The sequence below is a fragment of the Salmo salar genome, chromosome 09 (genome assembly GCF_965601325.2).
Source record: "Salmo salar chromosome 09, fSalSal1, whole genome shotgun sequence".
NCBI classification, from domain to species: Eukaryota; Metazoa; Chordata; class Actinopteri; order Salmoniformes; family Salmonidae; genus Salmo; species Salmo salar.
In genome coordinates, this window is record NC_138299.1 from 64,450,152 (window position 1) to 64,477,394 (window position 27,243).

The window sequence follows — 27,243 nt, forward strand, 5'->3', positions numbered from 1 at the left end:
AGAAAGAGAAATGCATGCATCATTGGCAAGGAGCAGAAGTGTTAAACTGTTTTGAAGGAAGTTTGGTTTGGCCCAGCATCTCTCTCTCTCTCCTTACTCTCTTATCTGCCGGCGTCTCTAATTGCCGCCAACTAGCCTCCCCTGGCTTTAACAAACCCGGTAATTACACTCCTGTATTCTTAACAACCCTTTCTCTTTTTTACAACCCCCCCTACTACAATAACATTGGATTATCTTATTATCTTGTTAAAGTTTCAAAGCAAAAGAGTTATCGCCTCAATTCTTATTGCTCGCAGAAAAGGTTTATGCTGCCCGATGTCAGTCACTCTATCTTGTTTCTCTCTTTCTCTTTCGCAGTCACTCTTTCCCTCTCTTTCTGTTTCCTTCTTTCTCTCTCTGTCTTTTTTAAGAGAAGATATCTCAATATCTAAGAGCAACAAAAGTCAGTCTCCCTCTCCCTCTCTTTGTCTAATGATTTCTGTCTACATGACCTGAGGGAACAGTTCATCTGAGATGGGTATCGAGTCAGTCTTTTAAAGGATTATAAGGCTTATCAATGATCCATCTACACACAGGTCCTCCACCAACAAGGGACATTAACAAGGAACTTTTGAGTGGGAGGAGAAACGTGGCATTAGTATACCTTTAGTAAGCTTTTGATACGTGCATGAGTGGGCACCAGCCAATTACTGTATGAATGGACAAAGCCATCAATCATTTGACACCATTCATTCCTATATGAAGAGTCAATAGCACATTGAAGCCAAATTAAAGTTTAGATGTGGTCATAACATGCGTAGTTTGAGCTACTCCAGGAAGTGACGTTGCAGGCTAGTTTAGTGCTGCTCTCATTGAGTAACTCAAGTTGAATGCCCTTTTTTGTGATATCTAATTGGTAGTTACGATCTTGTCTCATCGCTGCAACTCCCCAACAGACTCGGGAGAGGTGAACGTTGAGAGCCATGTGTCATGACCTGCCAAGCCGTGCTGCTTCTTAACCCAGAAGCCAGCCGCACCAATGTGTCGTAGGAAACCCCGTCCAACTGACAACTTGAGGCAGCTTGCCACAAGGAGTTACTGGAGCATGATGACCCAAAGAAATCAACCTGGCCAAACCCTCCCCTAACCCGGACGACGCTGGGCCAATTGTGCGCCGCCCCATGGGGCTCCCGGTCACGGCCGCCTGGGATCGAACCCGAGGCTGTAGTTCCTACAGAGAGAGTGATCACACAGTCATCCGGAAACAGCTGGTGCTCTCATGCATGCTTTGGTGTTGCATGATATCCACACCTAGCTTTGTGTACACTAGTGAAACCATACAGCTCTGCTCACATGCACTTACAGTTGAAGTCGTAAGTTTACATACACCTTAGCCAAATACATTTAAACTCAGTTTTTCACAATTCCTGACATTTAATCCTAGTAAAAATTCCCTGTCTTAGGTCAGTTAGGATCACCATTTTATATTAAGAATGTGAAATGTCAGAAAAATAGTAGAGAGAATGATTTATTTCAGCTTTTATTTCTTTCATCACATTCCCAGTGGGTCAGAAGTTTACATACACTCAATGAGTATTTGGTAGCATTACCTTTAAATTGTTTAACTTGGGTCAAATGTTTTGGGTAGCCTTCCACAAGCTTCCCACAATAAGTTGGGTGAATTTTGGCCCATTCCTCCTGACAGAGCTGGTGTAACTGAGTCAGGTTTGTAGGCCTCCTTGCTCACACACACTTTTTCAGTTCTTCCCACAAATGTTCTATAGGATTGAGGTCAGGGCTTTGTGATGGCCACTCCAATACCTTGATTTTGTTGTCCTTAAGCCATTTTGCTGCTGCCACCCCCATGCTTCACGGTTGGGATGGTGTTCTTCAGCTTGCAAGCCTCCCCCTTTTTCCTCCAAACATAACGATGGTCATTATGGCCAAACAGTTCTATTTTTGTTTCATCAGACCAGAGGACATTTCTCCAAAAAGTACGATCTTTGTCCCCATGAGCAGTTGCAAACCGTAGTCTGGCTTTTTTTATGGCGGTTTTGGAGCAGTGGCTTCTTCCTTGCAGAGCGGCCTTTCAGGTTATGTCGATATAGGACTCGTTTTACTGTGGATATAGATACTTTTGTACCTGTTTCCTCCAGCATCTTTACAAGGTCCTTTGCTGTTGTTCTGGGATGGATATGCACTTTTTGCACCAAAGTACGTTCATCTCGAGGAGACAGAACGCGTCTCCTTCCTGAGCGGTATGACGGCTGCGTGGTCCCATGGTGTTTATACTTGCGTACTGTTGTTTGTACAGATGAACGTGGTACCTTCAGGCATTTGGAAATTGCTCCCAAGGATGAATCAGACTTGTGGAGGTCTACAATTTTTATCTGAGGTCTTAGATAAATTCTTTTGATTTTCCCATGATGTCAAGCAAAGAGGCACTGAGTTTGAAGGCCTTGAAGTATATCCGCAGGTACACCTCCAATCGACTCAAATGATGTCAGAAGCTTCTAAAGCCATGATGTCACGTCCTGACCAGCAGAGGGAGTAGTTGTTTAGTATTTTTGGTCAGGACCTGGCAGAAGTACTGTGTTGTATGTGTTTTTCTGGTATTTCTGTTTCTATGTTGGTCTGTGTGGCTCCCGATCAGGGACAGCTGGTTATCGTTGTTCCTGATTGGGTGTCATATATTAGGAGTGTGTTTGTCACCTGGGTTTTGTGGGTTGTTTTATTTCGCACTGCTACGTATAGTGATAGCCTGTGAAACTGTCTCCTGTCGTTCTAGTTTATTGGTTTTCCGTGTGCATCAAACTTAATAAAATTATGTGGAACACGCAACCCGCTGTGTATTGGTCTGACAGTGATTTCTCCTTATCGTCAGACGACAAAGTTTGTGACACATGTCATTATTTTCTGGAATTTTCAAAGCTGTTTAAAGGCACTTAGTGTATGTAAACTTCTGTCCCACTGGAATTGTGATGCAGTGAATTATAAGTGAAATAATCTGTCTGTAAACAATTGTTGGAAAAATTACTTGTGTCATGCACAAAGTAGATGTCCTAACCGACTTGCCAAAACTCCAGTTTGTTAACAAGAAATTTGTGGAGTGGTTGAATAACAAGTTTTAAAAACAACTGTACAAAACAGTTGTGTCCAGGCTTGGACTTACGTATCCAAAGCAGAGCCCCATGTTTGTTCACTTCTCACACCCTAATTGTGTTGTCAACAGTAGTAAAACCATACTGCTGCGCTCACACACAGGTCTGTGGATTACAGTGAGACCCTATGGCTGTATTCCCGCATGGTCTTCCATACAACAGAGAGACCTTATAGTTGCACTTACACAATCTACACAGGCTCAAGTGTTCCATACCAGAGCAATGCTAGGCACCAAAACATCAACAAAAATACACACACACACACACACACACACACACATACACACACTGGCCTGTGGGGGAGTTTTATTATAATTACTGAGGTGAGAGAGGCGTAAACAAGAGGCCTGCTGTTATCTCAGCCATCATAATAAAACACAGACCAGACCAGGCCAGACCAGGCACTCCCCTTTCCTTCCCCTTCCTGTTACAGCCTAATGGGAAAATGGTTCTCTGTGGAATTCCCTGTTGTGTAATCAGGGTGGATGGGGAGCGGAGCGGAGCGCGGGATGTTTTGTTTTGTTGCTCTGGTCCAAGGCGTTAGGAAGGCTCAGCCTGAGCCGCACTGAGGCTCAGGGTTAGCAAGCCGCACTAACTCCCTGGACTACAGGTGGTTGGTTGGTTGGTTGGTTGGTGTACTGCTGAAGAGGGCTAGCAGGTTGGTGAGTTGGTTGCAGACCTGGGTCAAATGCATAGGTCAAATGTTTAGGAGTCCTGAGTGGTGCAGCGGTCTAAGGCACTGCATCGCAGTGCTAGAGGAGTCACTACAGACCCGGGTTTGATCCCGGGCTGTATCACAACCGGCTGTGATTGGGAGTCCCATAGGGCGGCGCACAATTGGCCCAGCGTCGTTAGGGGAGGGTTTGGCTGGGGTAGGCCGTTATTGTAAATAAGAATTTGTTCTTAACGGACTATTAGTTCCAGCATAACATTACACAGAACCTGATAAACAATGGATGTGTGCATGCCGCTGTATAATTGCAAAACCCCAGTCATGGCACTGCCTAGTCAGTCAGAATCTTAACTTAACAAGTCACTTGTGTGTGACTTTAACCCAACTCTCCCCTGATTATTTAAGTGTTATCCTTGGCTGCGAGTCTGCAAGTTTGGAATCTGAAACAAATCTGTGACACCCATCTCCCTAGGCTTAATCTGTGAACGCCTTTCCCCTGGATACTCTATAGGCTAGGTGTGAACACTGTTTTACTTCCCCCCTACAAGCATCTGCAGTCAGATTATGCCAGAAAGATATTGATTCCATCCAGCACTGTAATCTAATATGATCTGAGTCATTCCAACTATTGCAATGGCTCATTTCAGAGGAAGGAACATGTTTAATGTCTAAGTACAGTGAGGGAAAAAAGTATTTGATCCCCTGCTGATTTTGTACGTTTGCCCACTGACAAAGAAATGATCAGTCTATCATTTTAATTGTAGGTTTATTTGAACAGTGAGAGACAGAATAACAACAACAAAAAATCCAGAAAAACACATGTCAAAAATGTTAGAAATTGATTTGCATTTTAATGAGGGAAATAAGTATTTGACCCCCTCTCAATCAGAAAGATTTCTGGCTCCCAGGAGTCTTTTATACAGGTAACGAGCTGAGATTAGGAGCACACTCTTAAAGGGAGTGCTCCTAATCTCAGTTTGTTACCTGTATAAAAGACACCTGTCCACAGAAGCAATCAATCAATCAGATTCCAAACTCTCCACCATGGCCAAGACCAAAGAGCTCTCCAAGGATGTCAGGGACAAGATTGTAGACCTACACAAGGCTGGAATGGGCTACAAGACCATCGCCAAGCAGCTTGGTGAGAAGGTGACAACAGTTGGTGCGATTATTCGCAAATGGAAGAAACACAAAAGAACTGTCAAACTCCCTCGGCCTGGGGCTCCATGCAAGATCTCACCTCGTGGAGTTGCAATGATCATGAGAACAGTGAGGAATCAGCCCAGAACTACATGGGAGGATCTTGTCAATGATCTCAAGGCAGCTGGGACCATAGTCACCAAGAAAACAATTGGTAACACACTACGCCGTGAAGGACTGAAATCCTGCAGCGCCCGCAAGGTCCCCCTGCTCAAGAAAGCACATATACATGCCCATCTGAAGTTTGCCAATGAACATCTGAATGATTCAGAGGACAACTGGCTGAAAGTGTTGTGGTCAGATGAGACCAAAAGGGAGCTCTTTGGAATCAACTCAACTCGCCATGTTTGGAGGAGGAGGAATGCTGCCTATGATCCCAAGAACAACATCCCCACCGTCAAACATGGAGGTGGAAACATTATGCTTTGGGGGTGTTTTTCTGCTAAGGGGACAGGACAACTTCACCACATCAAAGGGACGATGGACAGGGCCATGTACCGTCAAATCTTGGGTGAGAACCTCCTTCCCTCAGCCAGGGCATTGAAAATGGGTTGTGGATGGGTATTCCAGCATGACAATGACCCAAAACACACAGCCAAGGCAACAAAGGTGTGGCTCAAGAAGAAGCACATTAAGGTCCTGGAGTGGCCTAGCCAGTCTCCAGACCTTAATCCCATAGAAAATCTGTGGAGGGAGCTGAAGGTTCGAGTTGCCAAACGTCAGCCTCGAAACCTTAATGACTTGGAAAAGATCTGCAAAGAGGAGTGGGACAAAATCCCTCCTGAGATGTGTGCAAACCTGGAGGCCAACTACAAGAAACGTCAGACCTCTGTGATTGCCAACAAGGGTTTTGCAGAGGGGTCAAATACTTATTTCCCTCATTAAAATGCAACATTTTTGACATGCGTTTTTCTGGATTTTTTGTTGTTGTTATTCTGTCTCTCACTGTTCAAATAAACCTACCATTAAAATTATAGACTGATAATTTCTTTGTCAGTGGGCAAACATACAAAATCAGCAGGGGATCAAATACTTTCTTCCCTCACTGTACTTAATTCTTCATATCAATTCGCTCTGAATATTTTTTTTTACTGTTTTAAGTCTGTTGGGGAAAGAATGTCTTAAAACCGCTGGATTTGAATTCTCTGCGGATGTCTCTTTAAGTCTGTGTGTGTTATTGTGTGGGTTTTCTTGGACCGTTGTCCATTGTTTTGGTGTCTGAGGGGGGGTAGGAGGATTGAGGGGTGGGATGTAGATGTTCGTGTTGATGTAGACGTCAGCGTCAATCATCTCAGCTGCGGACTCCACCCAGTTTCCTCTGCCAGTGACACGCACACGTACATGCACACACGGTTCAAACACATAAACACAAATACAAATGTGCAGGACATGGATTTGTCAAGTGATTTCCCCTAGACACATACATGTACAGTACACGCACGTACAGTACACACGCACACACACACCCTTGTCGGCTTCTCTTTCGCACTCACTAATATTTACTCAGTTTGGTCCTCTGTCCGAGTGTTTGTTTGCGTTTCTGTTATTGTTGGCATCGGGCGACTTGTTGTCAAGTGACTTGTTGTCGGAAGAGAGGAAAAAAGGGAGGAATTTGGTTGTTTGGTTTGGGAGCAGCGGCAGTGTGGAGTGAGATGGTTTGCATGTGTTGTCTGGAGCTATTGTTGTAGTTTTTCTCCTTTTTTCTCCTCTTCCTCCAGTTTCTTTGCTGTTCTTGGTTTGTTGTTACTGAATACTGGATTTATCAGGATAGCTTTTGAGTAGATGGGGTAGCTAGCTCCGAAAAGGGCTGTGTATTACCCTGCGGCTCCCAGCATACAGTGAGCAGGTCTGCTGCTTTGAGCGCCTGTACAGTGTGAACACACACAGTGACGTGGAACGTTACCATCAACAATGGTAAAACTCTGCTTAATCCTAACCATGCAGTTATTATTGACACCTTCTTCTTCACACCAAGGTAATCATGTTCTGGCCTTCATTTGTGACTTCCAACTACCCATGACCTAGATCAACTGAAAACAGTACATCAACTACCCATGACCCAGATCAACTGAAAACAGTACATCAACTACCCATGACCCAGATCAACTGAAAACAGTACATCAACTACCCATGACCCAGATCAACTGAAAACAGTACATCAACTACCCATGACCCAGATCAACTGAAAACAGTACATCAACTACCCATGACCCAGATCAACTGAAAACAGTACATCAACTACCCATGACCCAGATCAACTGAAAACAGTACATCAACTACCCATGACCCAGATCAACTGAAAACAGTACATCAACTACCTATGACCCAGATCAACTGAAAACAGTACATCAACTACCTATGACCCAGATCAACTGAAAACAGTACATCAACTACCTATGACCCAGATCAACTGAAAACAGTACATCAACTACCTATGACCCAGATCAACTGAAAACAGTACATCAACTAACCATGACCCAGATCAACTGAAAACAGTACATCAACTACCCATGACCCAGATCAACTGAAAACAGTACATCAACTACTCATGACAGATCAACTGTGGTCATCTTGTTGGATACAGGAAAAATGCAACTTCAAGAGGATGTTACAATCTGAAAAGGCATTGGAAATGTATTAATGTTTGTAACATCAAATACTTAAGAGTTGCTTTAAAAAATGGGGGTGAAGTGAAATGTTTTGGGAAGGGGGGGGGGGGGGGGGTCTTATTATCTGACTCCTTTATGGTCATGTAATTTCTTTGCTGTGGTTTGGTTCAGGTTTTGGCCACACTATGTGTTGAACTCCCCCTTAACCCTCTGGCTGGCTGTTAGTAATGCCCAATAAGCCCCACCCCTCATAGACTTAAATATATGTTTCTGCATGAGTATATTTAAGCAATATGGTCCTAGGGGGTGTGGTATATGGCCAATATACCACGGTTAGGGGCTGTTCTTATGCACGATGCAATGCGGAGCCCTTAGCTGTGGTATATGGCCATATACCACAAACCCCTGAGGTGCCTTATAAACTGGCTACCAACGTAATAAGGGCAATAAAAATACATGTTTTGTCATACCCGTGGTATACAGTCTGATATACCACGTCGGTCAGCCAATCAGCATTCAGGGCTCGAACCACCCAGTTTATAATTGTGAAATATGTTTATATTTAGCATCACTGTTGTACTGTAGTAGCTTAGGTTTGCTTAAAGAAAAAAAAATGTGACAAGTTATATCTTGTGTCCTTTGAAAATCTGTAGTAGACTATTACATCTTTTATTATAATGAATAGCAACTACTGTAGTATGTACCAAATACACCCGTAATCGTGTCAACAGGAATATTTACCACATTCTGGACTACTTTGGCTCCCTATGTCGTAAAAATATATTACCTACCATATCTCTCTGTCAACATGGGGCTCCCGAGTGGCGCAGCGGTCTAAGGCACTGCATCTCAGTGCTAGAGGCGTCACTACAGAAAATGGTTCGATTACAAGCTGTATCACAACCAGCCATGATTGGGTGTCCCATAGGGCGGTGCACAATTGGCCCAGCGTCGTCCGGTTTAGAGTTTGACAGGGGTAGGCCATCATTGTAAATAAGAATTTGTTCTTAACTGACTTGCCTAGTTAAATAAAGAAATGGCGCAACAGTTGACACAAGTAGGTCCTTGTGGCCTTTTTCTTGATATTTCCTGCCAGTTTTAAAGGTAGATTCACTGTTATGACGTTGCCACGAGCAGCACCGCAGATATTGCGGATGAGCGCGATGCAAGACTTTACTCTCACATAGCCACACAGAGTATCTGCACATGTGCACGGGTTCGCTTCATGCTGCTACAACATGGTATACAGTACCAAAACAGCAGAGAGGTTTAGCATCGCGCTACAACACTCTTAGTTGTTGTGTAAATTGACCGACCATTACTGTTCACTTTGTGATTTGCTGAGTATATCTTTAAGGCATTGTGTCCCTTTATTCTCACATAGTAAACTAAACCAACCCAAATGAATGCGTAACCACACGTTTATCGAACAGACCCTTTATAATCCATTAGCTTAGCATTTATAAGCAATGCAGGCATTACAAAGCGTAACCAATCTGTTACTCACAATAAGAAAGTGAAACGCATGAAAGTGTGATTTCACAATGTCTCCTCTCCACCCAGCCTCCACTTTATAATAAAACCGTCCTTTTTAAACCTACCATATTGTGCCAGATCTCTGTGGCTAACTGGATTTCACTGGATTCTACTGGACTTAACTAGATTTAGTTTGGCCTCCTCCAGTATGTATTTAACTGGTCTTGATTGCCCTCCTAAACCCTTTCCATCCTCCTCTTCTTTCTTTCTTTCTTCTTCCCTCTGCCAACATCAGATTCAGCTATCCCTACAACAGGCTTTTAAACTGTGTAATTCAGCTGTGGTAATTGGGAATTGGGAAGTCTCTGTCCAATGGTAGGCCTACTGTATTTACTTCATTTCAGTCAATGATTGGTGAGTCATTTGCAAACTTAAAGCAGATTCTGAATTGGTGATGCATTGCCAGTCAGGCTTCCCCAGTTGTGAGAAAATAGTTAGGAATTTTCTAGGAAGTTTTGTTTGTAGTGTGCTTGGTGAAGTTAATTCTTGGATTTCAGGATATGGATTTCTCTAAATGGAAACAACCTAAATTTCTCATATTAGAACATATTTACACGTAACCAGAAATATGTAGATATATACAGGTAACTGCCAAAATAAAGGAAACACCAACATAATGTGTCTTAATAAGGCGTTGGGCCGCCACAAGCTGCCAAAACGGCTTCAATGCACCTTGGCATAGCTTTTACAAGTGTCTGGAATCTATGAACTAGGGATGCGATACCATTATTCCACGAGAAATTCCTTCATCATTTGGTGTTTTATTGATGGTGGTGGAAAACACTGTCTCAGGCACTGCTCCAGAATCTCCCATAAGTGACTGAGACAGCCATGGCATATGGTTTACATCGTTTTCATGCTCATCAAACCATTCAGTGACCACTCGTGCCCTGTGGATGGGGGCATTGTCATCCTGGAAGAGACCACTCTCAACCGGATTGAAATGATTCATCATGGGTTGAAGTTGATCACTCAGAATTGCTGTGTATTTATTGTCGTTTAACTTGCCCTCTAAGGGGTTGAGTGGGCCTTAACCATGCCAGGAGAATGCATCCCACCATAACTCTCATTTACTTAAGTGTTTCCTTTATTTTGACAGTTACCTGGCAGTTAGAGCAAAAACGTGCAGATTTTTAAATGAATATCAATATTTTTCATCAGTGTGTGAATGCAATGCTGATTTGGGAGAAGTTAATATCCTTGAAGAAACTACCAATTGTGCTATATTTGTAGAGAAAAAAAATTGTACTCTCTTGCTGATTGTCTTTTATGTATCCTGCTGGCAGAGCGATATCCATCCACGCCCTCATTTTGTGTGTGTGTGTGTGTGTGTGTGTGTGTGTGTGTGTGTGTGTTCCATTACAAAACTGAATTTGTTGTGGTTCTGTGGCAAATTTGTTGCAAACTAAATAGTGTGCTACAAAATGTTGACAGAATTTTGCAAATGTTTTCCACTAGTGGTGGATTTGCAGCAAACCTTTGGCAACAATAATATGTATTGCCACTAGTGGCAAACAGTTCGCCTGAGCTTTTTTTCTGGCAGACAATTCTCTCAAGATTCTATTTGAATCTGTGGCAAACCTGTGGCAACAAGTTCCAAGACCAGTAACTGTTGATGACCAATCAGGGGGATTAGAAACGTCTGTTGGAAAATGAAAACCAAGCTGTCTAGCTAGCTACCTACCAAAGTTTTCCGGAGACTTTCTAACTTCTTCATTAAACTTTCTAATAAACTTTAACATATTATTAGCTAAATGATGCCTAGTTAACAAAGGTCAGTTTTATGGGAAAGAGTGAAACACATTTTGTTGATACCAGTTTCAATCTGTCAGCACCACTGACTGGCTAGCGCTTAGCTAGCTAACGCTAGCTATCATATTCTTGCACAATTAATGTGATAGGTAGCTAGCTAAGTAACTATCTACATAAACACTCATATTTTAAGGTGAATACGTTGCTGTCTTAACACCAATATGCATGTCAATATGCTAGTGTCACAGTTCAGTAGCATGTTAGCTAGCACAACAGCTAACATACAGCAGCAACAATATGAGTTGATTTGACATCAAAGCAAAACTTCACTTTTACAGATGGATACCCTTTCTCACCCGTGGTGTTGAAAGAGGCTGGGAGGAGGATGCATCAACACCCTGGAAATATGTTTGTAGAGCAATCACTCAACACTTTTGAGTGATAAATTACTGTATTGTCTTTTGAGATTGATAAGGTAACCAAATGCATTTATTCTCAATTGCAGCTCATACATTAATTATTTGTAACAATTAGATATTTCATTGCTTTAGTAGTAGCTAGCTCAATACAGATTGAGGCCTTCAATATTGACACAGATTGAGGCCTTCAATCAAACTGAGGACAGAGAAATATGTGTGCACCAGACAGGTCAAGGCTTCTTGCATGCATGGCTTTGAGATGTACATTACACTCAAAACAATTCTGGGTTGTTTAGATGACCCAATTCCTGGTTTGCAGGCATTGGGTCAATAGTTGGGTTGTTTTCTTCAAAAAGCTAGGTTGGGTTGTTGGTGCTGGGTTACTAAGGTTGGGTGTTTTGGCAGTCTGAAAGCTATGAAATCAGTAAGAAACAAACTATACGAATTATGAATTTGTTGGTCATTCAGGTTAAAAATAGGTTGTCCTATCATAATTAGGTAGCTAGCAGTTAGCTTGAGCATTAGCTAACAACCGTTAGCTAGCTAGTCATAACGTTTACTAGCTAGCTAATGAAAAGCCTCACGACCATGCTCGTGACGCTAGCTTACTGGAGTGTTTTGTGGCGGAATATAACTAAATGTACATTTTGTGTCAACGCTTGGCTAGCTAGTTAGCTGAATTCACTTCAGTATCTGTAATGGTAGCTTAGCTAGCTTACTACCTTAGCAAGCTAGCTAAGTTTGCCACTTCTTCTGGACTCTGTCGGACACTGTTTCACTCGTCAGCTAATGTTAGCTGGCTAGCTAGGTTACCATAGCTAGATTGTATTTATTCTCCATCTGTGCTAATTTAACCAAGCTACAGTTGAAGTCGGAAGTTTACATACACTTAGGTTGGAGTCGTTAAAACTCGTTTTTCAACCACTCCACAAATTTCTTGTTAACAAACTATAGTTTTGGCAAGTCGGTTAGGACATTTACTTTGTGCATGATACAAGTAATTTTTCCAACAATTGTTTACAGACAGATTATTTCACTTATCATTCACTGTATCACAATTCCAGTGGGTCAGAAGTTTACATACACTAAGTGCCTTTAAACAGCTTGGAAAATTCCAGAAAATGTCATGGCTTTAGAAGCTTCTGATAGGCTAATTGACATCATTTGAGTCAATTGGAGGTGCACCTGTGGATGTATTTCAAGGCCTACCTTCAAACTCAGTGCCTCTTTGCTTGACATCATGGGAAAATCAAAATAAATCAGCCAAGACCATTGTAGACCTCCACAAGTCTGGTTCATCTTTGGGAGCAATTTCCAAACACCTGAAGGTACCACGTTCATCTGTACAAACAATAATACGCAAGTATAAACACCATGAGACCACGCAGCCGTCATACCGCTCAGGAATGAGACGCGTTCTGTCTCCTAGAGATGAACGTACTTTGGTGCGAAAAGTGCAAATCAATCCCAGAACAACAGCAAAGGACCTTGTAAAGATGCTGGGTGAAACAGGTACAAAAGTATCTATATCCACAGTAAAACGAGTCCTATATCGACATAACCTGAAAGGCCGCTCAGCAAGAAAGAAGCCACTGCTCCAAAACCGCCATTAAAAAGCCAGACTACGGTTTGCAACTGCACATGGGGACAAAGATCATACTTTTTGGAGAAATGTCCTCTGGTCTGATGAAACAAAAATAGAACTGTTGGCCATAATGACCATCGTTATGTTTGGAGGAAAAGGGGGAGGCTTGCAAGCTGAAGAACACCATCCCAACCATGAAGCACTGGGGTGGCAGCATCATGTTGTGGGGGTGCTTTGCTGCAGGAGGTTCTGGTGCACTTCTCAAAATAGATGTCATCATGAAGGAGGACAATTATGTGGATATATTGAAGCGACATCTCAAGACATCAGTCGGGAAGTTAAAGCTTGGTCGCAAATGGGTCTTCCAAATGGACAATGACCCCAAGCATACTTCCAAAGTCATGGCAAAATGGCTTAAGGACAACAAACTCAAAGGTATTGGAGTGGCCATCACAAAGCCCTGACCTCAATCCTATAGAAAATCTGTGGGCAGAACTGAAAAAGTGTGTGAGCAAGGAGGCCTACAAACCACCAGCTCTGTGTCACGTCCTGACCAGTATAGGTGTTATTTGTGTTTGTAGGTTGGTCAGGACGTGGCAGAGGGTATTTGTTTCATGTGGTTCGGGGGTTATGTGTATTGTAGAGGGGTGTTTGATTTATTATTTCCGGGTTTTGGTTTATGTTCTATGTTTTGTATTTCTAGGTTCATTCTAGTTCTTTGTATTTCTATGTCTAGGTAATTGGGTGTTGGACTCTCAATTGGAGGCAGGTGTTTTTAGTTGCCTCTGATTGAGAGTCCTATATATATACTGCTCCAAAAAATAAAGGGAACACTTAAACAACACATCCTAGATCTGAATGAAAGAAATAATCTTATTAAATACTTTTTTCTTTACATAGTTGAATGTGCTGACAACAAAATCACACAAAAATAATCAATGGAAATCCAATTTATCAACCCATGGAGGTCTGGATTTGGAGTCACACTCAAAATTAAAGTGGAAAACCACACTACAGGATGATCCAACTTTGATGTAATGTCCTTAAAACAAGTCAAAATGAGGCTCAGTAGTGTGTGTGGCCTCCACATGCCTGTATGACCTCCCTACAAAGCCTGGGCATGCTCCTGATGAGGTGGCGGATGGTCTCCTGAGGGATCTCCTCCCAGACCTGGACTAAAGCATCCGCCAACTCCTGGACAGTCTGTGGTGCAACGTGGCGTTGGTGGATGGAGCGAGACATGATGTCCCAGATGTGCTCAATTGGATTCAGGTCTGGGGAACGGGCGGGCCAGTCCATAGCATCAATGCCTTCCTCTTGCAGGAACTGCTGACACACTCCAGCCACATGAGGTCTAGTACTGTCTTGCATTAGGAGGAATCCAGGGCCAACCGCACCAGCATATGGTCTCACAAGGGGTCTGAGGATCTAATCTCGGTACCTAATGGCAGTCAGGCTACCTCTGGCGAGCACATGGAGGGCTGTGCGGCCCCCAAAGAAATGCCACCCCACACCATGACTGACCCACCGCCAAACCGGTCATGCTGGAGGATGTTGCAGGCAGCAGAACGTTCTCCACGGCGTCTCCAGACTCTTTCACGTCTGTCACGTGCTCAGTGTGAACCTGCTTTCATCTGTGAAGAGCACAGGGCGCCAGTGGCGAATTTGCCAATCTTGGTGTTCTCTGGCAAATGCCAAACGTCCTGCACGGTGTTGGGCTGTAAGCACAACCCCCACCTGTGGACGTCGGGCCCTCATACCACCCTCATGGAGTCTGTTTCTGACCGTTTGAGCAGACATGCACATTTGTGGCCTGCTGGAGGTCATTTTGCAGGGCTCTGGCAGTGCTTCTCCTGCTCCTCCTTGCACAAAGGCGGAGGTAGCGGTCCTGCTGCTAGGTTGTTGCCCTCCTACGGCCTCCTCCACGTCTCCTGATGTACTGGCCTGTCTCCTGGTAGCGCCTCCATGCTCTGGACACTACGCTGACAGACACAGCAAACCTTCTTGCCACAGCTCGCATTGATGTGCCATCCTGGATGAGCTGCACTACCTGAGCCACTTGTGTGGGTTGTAGACTCCGTCTCATGCTACCGCTAGAGTGAAAGAACCGCCAGCATTCAAAAGTGACCAAAACATCAGCCAGGAAGCATAGGAACTGAGAAGTGGTCTGTGGTCCCCACCTGCAGAACCACTACTTTATTGGGGGTGTCTTGCTAATTGCCTATAATTTCCACCTGTTGTCTATTCCATTTGCACAACAGCATGTGAAATTTATTGTCAATCAGTGTTGCTTCCTAAGTGGACAGTTTGATTTCACAGAAGTGTGATTGACTTGGAGTTACATTGCGTTGTTTAAGTGTTCCCTTTATTTTTTTGAGCAGTGTATAGGTATGTGTTTTGTTTGTAGGTAGTTGTATTTTGCACTGCTGTGAGTATTAGCCTGTGAAACTGTCATTCTTTGTTTTTCTGTGTTCACATTTATTTAATAAAATATAATGATGAACATGCAACCCACTGCGCCTTGGTCCTCTTTACCCAACGACACCCGTTACACTCTGTTAGGAGGAATGGGCCAAAATTCACCCAACTTATTGTGGGAAGCTTGTGGACCGCTACCCAAAATGTTTGACCCAAGTTAAACAATTTAAAGGCAATGCTACTAAATACCAATTGAGTGTATGTAAACTTCTGACCCAATGGGAATGTGACGAAAGAAATAAAAGCTGAAAAAATCTTTCTCTCTACTATTAGTCTGACATTTCAAATTCTTAAAATAAAGTGGTGATCCTAACTGACCTAAGACAGGGAATTTTTACTAAGATTAAATGTCAGGAATTGTGAAAAACTGAGTTTAAATGTATTTGGCTAAGGTGTATGTAAACTTCCGACTTCAACTGTATATACACTGGGGATAATAAGCGATACCTAGAGGGGGTGGAGACGATCACAAGGACAGGTGAACCATATCAGGGTGTGACATAAACATCCTAAGGTCAACAACCCCATACTTTTCACATTTCTCTCATGTAAATGCTGTATCTACATAAAAGATTAAATAAACAATTTATTTGACAAATATCCAGTCTTTGCTATTTTCTTTATTATCATGCTGATGATTTGTATCTGTTATTGAGGTCAAGCGGACATTGAATACATGTTTAGTATATTTACTACATTTAATGTTGTTGTTTTTATTCTCTGAGAAGTAAGTTCATTTAAAGTTATGTGATTTGGTTTATTTAGAACATTTCAATGTTAACACACAGTAACCAAAAACAGAATGTTCACCATAAGTTCCCAGAATTGTTTGCCAGATGTTAACAAGTTACCGCAAATTTACCGCAATAGTTTGCCCCCAAAAATTATTTGCATGTGAAAATATGAGCTTGCTGCAAAATTGCGAAAATTTGGCCAAAAGTGTGCCCCAACTGTTTACCAGGAGCCTGTTTTTTTTGGTACGGGTGTCTATGGGTGGGGACTCCTCTCCAGGGTAGCAGAGATGGCACTCTCCCAAACATACAGGAAGCCAGTGGGAGGGGGGTGGTAATTTACCACATTGAGAAAGGCTCTGGAACGTGAGAAAATCCAGCTCTGTGTGTGTGTGTGTGTGTGTGTGTGTGTGTGTGTGTGTGTGTGTGTGTGTGTGTGTGTGTGTGTGTGTGTGTGTGTGTGTGTGTGTGTGTGTGTGTGTGTGTGTGTGTGTGTGTGTGTGTGTGTGTGTGTGTTTGTGCGAGAAAGAGGGAGAATGAGAGAGAAGAGAGTGAGAGAGGCTGGGAACTGAAGACCAGAAGGGAACAGGAGCCTTAGCAGGGTCAGGTTTTACCAACTGAACAAAGGACCGTAGGACACCTGGCAAGCTCTGTATAGAAGACGGAGAAAGAGAAAGAACAAGCAGATAGGGAAAGAGGAAACAGAGAGAGAGAGTGAAAGAGAAAGTGGCAAATAGATAGGGAAGGAAAAAAATAGTGAAAGTTTGTGAGTAAAAATCAGAGGGAGAAAGAGACTCGAAGAGAAATAAACCAGGGAAAAGAAGGGTGAGGATCATTTAAGAAGCAAGTCGGTTGTGAGAAAGCAAGACTTGTTGAACCAGCAGCCTGCGACGGACAAACCATGTCGGGAGCATATTCCTGCCTCTGAGGGGACTGTGTTTTCCTCTTTCTGGGGTGTGTGCGTGCCTGTGTGCATGTTTGCTTGTGTGTGTCCATGTGTGTGTCCATCACAGGGGACAATCTCAATGTATTTCTCCCTTTATCCACAAGAGGAGTGTATTCACCTTTCTCTGAGTAAAAGTGAGTATGTGCCCTATTATAACTGTGTGTGTGTGCATGTGTGTGTGCATGCGACCTCTCTCCACAGGACAACCTGAGTGTGTTCCTGTGTGGCTGTGAGGAGCTGGGACTGAAGGGCTCTCAGCTGTTTGACCCCGGGGACCTGCAGGACACCTCGACACGCCCCAAAGCCAAGTAAGACATCACACACACACACACACTTGCTTCCCTGACTGGCTGGGTGGCTGAAAGGCTGGCTGGTTGACTGGCTCGCCAGCTCACTGTCCGTAGGTCAGTAGGGTGGTTGGAAAGTTGTTCTGTCTGTGTCTTTCTGTGTCTGTCTAGCTGTCAGCCTGTATGTCTTTGTATTTTCATTCCTGTGTTTTATCTATTTCCATCCATGTGTGCATTTGCTTGTCTTTCTTCATCTCTGTGTCTCTGTTATGTCAACAGTACAGTAATTAGTGTCAAAGCAAAGAAATGTGGCTCTCCTGTATGCAAAGTCACTTGACAGGAGATTGTGACGTTGTAGCTGTTGCTAGGTGAGTGGGTGTTGCCCCCCAACTATCCTTGTGCCAGGGCTGCTCTGTCAGCCAGTCAATAAAGAGAGCGCGAGAGAGAGGGACTGAAAGATTGGGAAGGAGAGAGAGAAGAAGAGAGGTAGAGAGAGTTTCTTCACTTTGTGACAGGGCAATGTCAAACTTAGCAGGTCTCGGGGATGGCTTGACTGGTTCTGTCATTGACATATGATTCCATGAAGAGTTCAGGTGTGGGCCAAGGGAATACTATTCGCTTTACTCACACACTAGTCACACTGTGTGTGTGAAGGTGTTTTTGTGCACGCGTGCAAATGTGTGTGTGTGTGTGTGTCCACCCTTTCACTGATGCCTGTGCATTTGCTTGGCTCCAAACCAAGTTCATTGCATTTGAATTGACTGTTTGAATTGACCTGTTCCAATGTTGATGGCTATGCATCCTCGCATTGACTTATATGACCTTGTTACTGTCTCTTAGGTTTTGTGTGTAGCTCTACCCTTTTCTCCTGCGACTCTGCCCAGTGCTCAGGCAGGTGTTTTCTTATCTAGAAAACAGATTTGGACAGGGGTGCATAAAGAGACACCGCTCCGCCCAATGTGCTAAGGCCTGAAATATGTCTTCTGTTCCATCTGCTGATGGAAACAGATCCATTTCCAAGATAAGTGACAGGTGGAGAGAGCGAAAGGGCGGGAGGGGGGGGAGAGAGAGAGAAGGCAAGTGAGAGTGAGAGGGAAGAGAGATACTCGAAGGGGAGAGAGCGAGAGAGAGAGTGAGATAGAAAGAGAGATTGAGAAAGAGAGAGAGAGTAAGAAAGAGAAAGAGAGAGGGAAAAACAGAGCGAAGGAGGGAGTAAAGGTGAGATCACATGCAGTGATCTATTACCTAGTGGAATCTGTATTGCCTTCTTTCTCAGGCAGGCTTTAGATGTGGTTATGTAAGTAAGCAAGGCAGCGTTGTAGAGAAAACAGACCTGTCTCTCTGTTAATTTAGTCAAGCGAGAGGAGAGGAGGAAGGAGATAAAGAGGGGAGGAAGGTGAAATGACACAGGGACCTTCTGGAAAAGAGGGAAGTTGGAGAGGAGAGGGAGGTGGAGAAACTAACGCTGAGACTGACTTGACCCTTGGCCTTTTGGTTTCAACCCCCCTATTTCACGTTCTTTCTTTTGAACTTTATTTTGCTCTATATGAAGTATCTCTCTCTCTCTTTCTTTCTCTCATTGTCTCGCTGTCTCTCTCTCGCTGTCTCTCTCTCTCTCGCGATCTCTCTCTCTCAATCTCTCTTCCTTTTTCTTCCCCCTTTTCTGTTGGATCAGAAATGAGTATTATGTTGCCGACCAACAAACGTGTTCTTCTCAAGGGGAGGGCATGTAAAGGCAAAAGGATCCCCTTTACATGTCTCTCTATCAAATCGGCCAGAAATGGGAACAAACAGAATATCTTCCAAATATCTTGAAGTTGCTATAGAGCCTTTCTATTAATAATTGGAGAGATCTGGCTTTTGAACCCCTGAATGAGGATCTGACAGGGCTAGGTGCTGCACAGAATAGCTGATCGACAAATCACCACCTCAAAACAGCCAAGCCTGAACTGATTCATATAGTATAAGGATTAGTGAATCTACATGATCCCATGGCACTTGTCGCAAGAGTATGGGGTGTTATCCTTGATGTCTACCAAATCATCCTCAGCTTCCAATTGGCTCATTCAAGCCCTGTTCTTTCCCTGCAATTCTTCTCTAGGTTGTTGAAGAGAATGTGTTCTCAGCCAACCTGGTAAAATAAGGGTTAGGTATGAACAAGCATATTGACGTGTAACTCAATGAAAACTTTTCATTCCTCACGTGATTAAGCTCCCACCTACTAACGATCTGGACGTGAGTCATTTGATTGACAGTTTCGTAATAATCCCACTCATGTGGGAGTTAGCTGCATAACACTCTTAACCCCTGGGTGACCTGTACAGATCATTACAACAAGGAACAGTGTGTGGGAGCTGAACAAGCCAACAAGGTTGACCTATGGCCTTTGCTGACTAGTGTGTGAGTAAAGTATCAAGTGCAGCCTTAGATCAGCTCACCAACTACACACATGCATGTGTTCCTTCGCGAACGTGCACTATACACACACAAACGGAGGCTCACGCGCACAGGCACACACACACACTCATGCACTCACACATACATGCTAGACAAACACAGGACCGGTATATTTAATTCAGTCTGTAACCATTCTGAGACGGACACATGGTTTAATGTTTATTTCGTTTGATGAAAAATATGTTAGCGAGAGAAAGAAAGGCAAACGTCTCTCTCCGTGTGCATGTCTCTGTCTGTGTTTGTGCTCACGTCCATGTGTGTCAGAAAAAATAATAATAATAATTGAATTTGTGTGTGTGTGTGTGATTGAAAGGCACTCTGGCCTATCCGTCTTTGGCCTGCTATTGCCTGGAGCCTCTTGAACACTGAAAAAACATCCAAACAACCTTCTGCTGCAGCAACGGCATCAGGCCGGAGATCAAACACTATTATTTTCTCTCTTTCAACCACTCTCTCTCCCCTTGTCCCTCTCTACTTCTCTCTTTCTCTGTTTCTCTCTCTGTTTCTCTCTCTCTCTCTCTCACATGCACTTTCTCTGTCTCTCCATTGCTCCTCCCGCCCTCTCTTTCTCCCTCCCCTCTTTCCCTCTCTTTCCCTTTCCCTCTATCTCTCCCTCCCGCTCCCGCTCCCACTTTCTCCCTCCTCCTTCCCTCTCTCCCTCTCTCAGCCCAGATGGGGGCTTTCCACTACTGCATCTGTATGTCATTCCGTACCGTAACTCCAGTGTTGTTTCATTGATTTATTTCTATGAGAGCGAAGGATGCAGCTCATTTGACAGCTCTCTAACCTGGAACCTATGATCATCCTCGTCTCTCTCTCTTCCCGGCAGGGTTGCCGACTGCAGTAGGAAGCTGACGAATGTAAGTGTCCACCTCTATGTTGTGTATTTTGTTTGTCCAGTAAATATGTGTTTATGCTATGTACACTCGTACGCATGGGTTGGTCTCTCTCTGTCGCTTTGGTCTGTCTGCCTCTTTGTCTGTGTTTTCTCGATTTCTGTCATTCTTTATTTCTCTGTCGTTCCTTTCTCTTCATCACCAGTAAGGTATCCCTCTCCCTCACTCAGTCCATCCCATTGCTGCCTCTCTCTCTCTCTCTCGCTCTCACTCTCTCACACTCCCTCACTCTCTCACTCTCCATCTATCTCCTGCCTCTGCTGCTTTAAGAGGAGCTAGCGAGCTAGCGTAGTGCTGTTGTCGTTCTCTGCGGTGTGAGCAATGGGAGCTCTCTGCTTGACTTGGCTAGCTACAGTGTACTCTGTAGGCCGCCTCCAGCACTAGCTCCACAGCTGACTGAGCTGTTTTAGCTGTTTTAGCAGAGGGACATTGAAACGCTACATTAGACTCCATCTGCACTGCATCAGAACGTCCCATGTACTCACAACAGCCGTAGAGGGAGCTAGCCTAGTGCTAGTGTCGACTGTAGTCTTTACATTGTTGCAAACTGCAGCGGCGGTATTCAATTATTCATATTTTTGTTCAGACTCTGAGCACCATCAGACTGAGAAGATGAGATAGGCGGAGAAGTATTTTTTTGGACTGTTTTGTAAACACAGCTCGGACTTGGGCTAGGAAAAGGGACTATCATGGGGACCGGATGGAATTCTGCTGGCCTTATGCTGTGTTAAACCGATACATACGTAAACAGTAAGGTATCTATTTTGTTTATGTTGTAGGTATGTTTTATAGTAAATATTGTTTGGCGTTTGGTTCTGTAGGTGTGGAACTGCTGGTGGTGGAAGTTGGTGTTTGTGCGTGCGTGTGCTCACGCAAGCATGTGTGCTCTTGTGCGAATGTTGTGTGCACGCATGTGTATGTGTGTGTGCTTGTGACACAAAGAGGTTATTTTCCCGTCTGGAAAGAACACATTTTGTCAGGTCTAGTAAAGCATATCAGAGAAAACAAGCGCTGTAAAGCAGTGGTGGGAAAAGTACCCAATTGTCATACTTGAGTACAAGTAAAGATAACTTAATAGAAAATGACTCAAGTAAAAGTGAAAGTCACACAGTAAAAGACTACTTGAGGAAGTCTAAAAGTAACTGGTTTAAAATATACTTAAGTATCAAAAGTAAATGTAATTGCTAAAATGTACTTAAAGTACCTTTGGAAAGTATTCAGACCCCTTGACTTTTTCCACATTTTGTTAGGTTACAGCCTTATTCTAAAATTGATTAGATCATTTTTCCCCCTCATCAATCTACACACAATACCCCGTAATGACAAAGCAAAAGCAGGTTTAGAATTTTTGGCTAACTTTTTGGCTAAAAATGAAATATCACATTTACATAAGTATTCAGACCCTTTACCCAGTTATTCGTTGAAGCACCTTTTGCAGCCTCGAGTCTTCTTGGGTATGACGCTACAAGCTTGGCACACCTGTATTTGGGGAGTTTCTCCCAATCTTCTCTGCAGATCCTCTCAAGCTCTGTCAGGTTGGATGGGGAGTGTTGCTACACAGTTATTTTCAGGTCTCTCCAGAGATGTTTGATCGGGTTCAAGTCCAGGCTTTGGCTGGGCCACTCAAGAACATTCAGAGACTTGTCCCGAAGCCACTCCTGCGTTGTCTTGGCCGTGTGCTTAGGGCTGTTATCCTGTTGGAAGGTGAACCTTCACCCCAGTCAGGTCCTGAGCGCTATGGATCAGGTTTTCATCAAGGATAAAAGCTGAAGAACATACAGTACGCACATCCAGGTACTTTCAGCAGGTGCTGGAGTTGTAGGCAACCTCATGGAAAACAGAAAGGAAAATGCCGCACACTGCTTCTCATGCTCCCAGATGATATTTATTTACAACATTTTGACCGTTAGGTCTTCATCAGGCATCCATATCCCAGGTGGGGGTGGAAGGTCATATATATAGGGGCAGTACTCAGTGAAATCAATTCCTGAAACAGGAGGTAAAAAATGTATAACATTTTTCATCAAGGACCTCTCAGTACTTTGCTCTGTTCATCTTTGGCTCAATCCTGAATAGTCTCCCAGTCCCTGACGCTGAAAAACATCCCCACAGAATGATGCTGCCACCACCATGCTTCACCGTAAGGATGGTGCCAGGTTTCCTCCAGACGTGACGTTTGGCATTCAGGCCAGAGTTCAATCTTGGTTTCATCAGACCAGAGAATATTGTTTCTCATGGTCTGAGAGTCTTTAGGTGCCTTTTGGCAAACTCCAAGTGGGCTGTCATGTGCCTTTTACTGAGGAGTGGCTTCCGTCTGGCCACTCTACCATAAAGGCCTGATTGGTGGAGTGCTGCAGAGATGGTTATCATTCTATAAGTTTCTCCCATCTCCACAGAGGACTCTAGAGCTATGCCAGGGTGACCATCGGGTTCCTGGTCACCCCCTTGACCAAGGCCCTTCTCCCCCGATTGCCCAGTTTGGTCGGGCGGCCAGCTTTAGGATGAGTCTTAGTGGTTCCAAACTTCTTCCATTTAAGAATGATGGGCTACTGTGTTCTTGGGAATCTTCAGTGCTGCAGAAATGTTTTGGTACCCTTCCCCAGATCTGTGCCTCGACACAATCCTGTGTCGGAGCTCTATGGGGAATTCCTTCGACCTCATGGCTTGGTTTTTGCTCTGACATGTACTGTGAACTGTGGAATCGTATATAGCCAGGTGTGTGCCTTTCTAAATTAAGTCCAATCAATTGAATTTACCACAGATGGTGTCACGACTTCCGCCGAAGTCGGCTCCACTCCTTGTTCGGGTGGCGTTCGGCTTTGTAGCCATTGCCGCTCCATTTTTCATTTATCCATTTGTTTTGTCTTGTTCCCTGCACACCTGCTTTTCATTCCCAAATCACACTACATGTATTTATTCCTCTTTTCCCCATCATGTCTTTGTGTGAAATTGTTTGTGTGTTACGTGTTTTTGTACACACTAGGCTAGCGTTAGATTTTTCCGTGTTATTTCACAAAGCCTGCTTGTATTGTTATACATTTGATGTTTTGTGACTGTTTTGAGTGCTTTACACTTTACCTTGTTGGCTGGAGGTTGTTGACGCAGCTGCGTCCGTCTGTATCTCTCTTCTGCCGAAATAAAGTGTGCGCCTGTTCACAATTCTCTGCTCTCCTGCACCTGACTTCACCACAAGTATGCACATGCCTGACATATGGACTCCAATCAAATTGTAGAAACATCTCAAGGATTATCAATGGACTCATAGCAAAGGGTCTGAATACTTATGTAAATATGGGGTATTGTGAGTATGGATGTATTGTGAGTAGATTACTGAGGACATTTTTTAATTGAATCAATTTTCAAATAAGGCTGTAATGTAAAAAAATGTGGGAAAAGTCAATGTATACATTTCAAAGGCACTATCAAAAGTAAAAATAATTAAAATGTCCTTATTAAGCAAGCCATGTTCTTGTTTTTTAAATGTATGTATCTTTATAAGTTGGACCATTGTCCTGTCCTGCTGAGCATTCGATATGTAACAAGTATTTTTGGGTGTCAGGGAAAATGTATAGAGTAAAAAGTACATTATTTTCTTTAGGAATGTACTGAAGTAAAAGTTGTCAAAAATATAAATAGTAAAGTAAAGTACAGACACCCAAAAAAAATCTTAAGTAGTACCTGAAAGTATTTTTACTTAAGTACTTTACAACATTGCTGTAAAGTGAAGAGGAGACAGACATACATAGAGCAAGACCTCATGGCTTTATTGGGCCATGCTGCCATTTTTATCTCAATATCAATTTCTGGGTAACAATTAAGTACCTTACTGTGATTGTTTTCAATTAAAAATGGTCAAAAAGAAACAAAAACAGCTTCTTGGCAAAGGGCCATATTTCTCAGTTAAGAATTTTGCTCAGACTGTCTGGGAGTGGTGAAAATGTGTTTTTTCTTATTGGTATATAAACTAATTTACTGCATGGTGTTGTCACCATGGGAGGCCAAAACTCCATCCCACCAAAACAGGCTGAAATTTCAGGTGGTCTTTTCAAACAGCTCTTACACTAAAAGGTGATTTATCATAATTTTCACAATTTCACAGTATTATTCCAATCTCATAGTGTGGAAATACTGTATATATACAGTACCAATCAAAAGTTTATACACACCTACTCATTCAAGGGTTTGTCTTTATTTTTACTATTTTCTACATTGTAAAAAAATAGGAAATTACACATATGGAATCATGTAGTAACCAAAAAAGTGTTAAACAAATCAAAACATAAACTCAACAAAAAAAGAAATGTCCTCTCACTGTCAACTGCGTTTATTTTCAGCAAACTTAACATGTGTACATATTTGTATGAACATAACAAGATTCAACAACTGAGATATAAACTGAACAAGTTCCACAGACGTGACTAACAGAAATGGAATAACGTGTCCCTGAACAAAGGGGGTGTTAAAATCAAAAGTAACAGTCAATATCTGGTGTGTCACCAGCTGCATTAAGTACTGCAGTGCATCTCCTCCTCATGGACTGCACCGGATTTGCCAGTTCTTGCTGTGAGATGTTACTCCACTCTTCCACCAAGGCACCTGCAAGTTCCCATATATTTATGGGGGGAATGGCCCTAGCCCTCACCCTCTGATCCAACAGGTCCCAGACATGCTCAATGGGATTGAGATCCGGGCTCTTCGCTGGCCATGGCAGAACACTGACACGCACAGAACGAGCAGTATGGCTGGTGGCATTGTCATGCTGGAGGGTCATGTCAGGATGAGCCTGCAGGAAGGGTACCACATGAGGGACGATGATGTCTTCCCTGTAATGCACAGCATTGAGATTGTCTGCAATGACAACAAGCTCAGTCCGATGATACTGTGACACAACGCCCCAGACCATGACGGACCCTCCATCTCCAAATCGATCCCGCTCCAGAGTACAGGCCTCAGTGTAACGCTCATTCCTTCAACGATAAACACAAGTCCGACCATCACCCCTGGTGAGACAAACCCGCGACTCGTCAGTGAAGAGCACTTTTTGCCAGTGCTGTCTGGTCTAGCAACAGTGGGTTTGTGCCCATAGGCGACGTTGTTGCCGGTGATGTCTGGTGAGGACCTGCCTTAAAACAGTCAATCACGGACTACAAAAGAAAAACCAGCCCCGTCGCGGACCACGATGTCTTGCTCCCAGACAAACTAAACAACTTCTTTGCTCGCTTTGAGGACAATACAGTGCCACTGACACAGCCCACTACCAAAACCTGCGAGCTCTCCTTCACTGCAGCCAACGTGAGTAAAACATTTAAACGTGTTAACCCTTGCAAGGTTGCTGGCCCAGACGGCATCCCCGGCCGCATCCTCAGAGCATGCGCAGACCAGCTGGCTGGCTGGTGTGTTTACGGACATATTCAATCAATCCTTATCCCAGTCTGCTGTTCCCACATGCTTCAAGAGGGCCACCATTGTTCCTGTTCCCAAGAAAGCTAAGGTAACTGAGCTAAATGACTACCGCTCCGTAGCACTCACTTCCGTCATCATGAAGTGCTTTGAGAGACTAATCGAGGACCATATCACCTCCACCCTACCTGACACCCTAGACCCACTCCAATTTGCTTACTGCCCCAATAGGTCCACAGACGACGCAATCGCAATCACACTGCACATTGCCCTACCCATCTAGGCAAGAGGAATACCTATGTAAGAATGCTGTTCATCGACTACAGCTCAGCATTTAACACCATAGTACCCTACAAACTCGTCACTAAGCTCGAGACCCTGGGTCTCAACCCCGCCCTTTGCAACTGGTTCCTGGACTTCCTGACAGGCTGCCCCCAAGTGGTGAGTTTAGGTAACAACATCTCCACCCCGCTGATCCTCAACACTGGGGCCCCACAGGGTGCGTTCTCAGCCCTCTCCTGTACTCCCTGTTCACCCACGACTGCGTGGCCATGCACGCCTCCAACTCAATCATCAAGTTTGCAGACGACACTACAGTGGTAGGCTTGATTACCAACAACGACGAGACGATCTACAGGGAGGAGGTGAGGGCCCTCGGAGTGTGGTGTCAGGAAAATAACCTCACACTCAATGTCAACAAAACAAAGGAGATGATCATGGACTTCAGGAAACAGCAGAGGGAGCAGCCCCCCTATCCACATCGACGGGACAGTAGAGGAAAAGTTGTAAAGTTTTAAGTTCCTCGACGTACACATCACGGACAAACTAAAATGGTCCACCCACACAGACAGACAGCGTGGTGAAGAAGGCGCAGCAGCGCCTCTTCAACCTCAGGAGGCTGAAGAAATTCGGCTTGTCACCAAAAACACTCACAAACTTTTACAGATGCACAATTGAGAGCATCCCGTCGGGCAGTATCAGCGCCTGGGACGACAACTGCACCGCCCACAACCGTAAGGCTCTCCAGAGGCTAGTGAGGTCTGCACAACGCATCACCGGGGGCAAACTACCTGCCCTCCAGGACACATACACCACCCGATGTCACAGGAAGGCCAAAAAGATCATCAAGGACAA

At 43.9% G+C, this 27,243-nt stretch overlaps 1 protein-coding gene across 9 annotated transcripts in view; it reads left to right on the forward strand.

Annotated features, from left to right (window-relative positions):
- LOC106611539 (LIM and calponin homology domains-containing protein 1) overlaps positions 1-27,243 on the forward strand; it is a 169,101-nt gene that overhangs the window by 70,707 nt on the left and 71,151 nt on the right. For 5 of the 9 annotated variants that reach the window (XM_045723843.2, XM_082955846.1, XM_045723847.2 and 2 more), the window contains exons 4-5: positions 17,271-17,377; positions 20,643-20,673. In XM_045723843.2, the coding sequence (XP_045579799.2) occupies positions 17,271-17,377; positions 20,643-20,673 (138 nt within the window). Of the gene's footprint in view, positions 1-16,499; positions 17,078-17,270; positions 17,378-20,642; positions 20,674-20,776; positions 21,465-27,243 lie in introns of those variants that run through there. The other 4 variants (XM_082955849.1, XM_082955850.1, XM_082955851.1 and 1 more) reach the window with 4 other exon arrangements.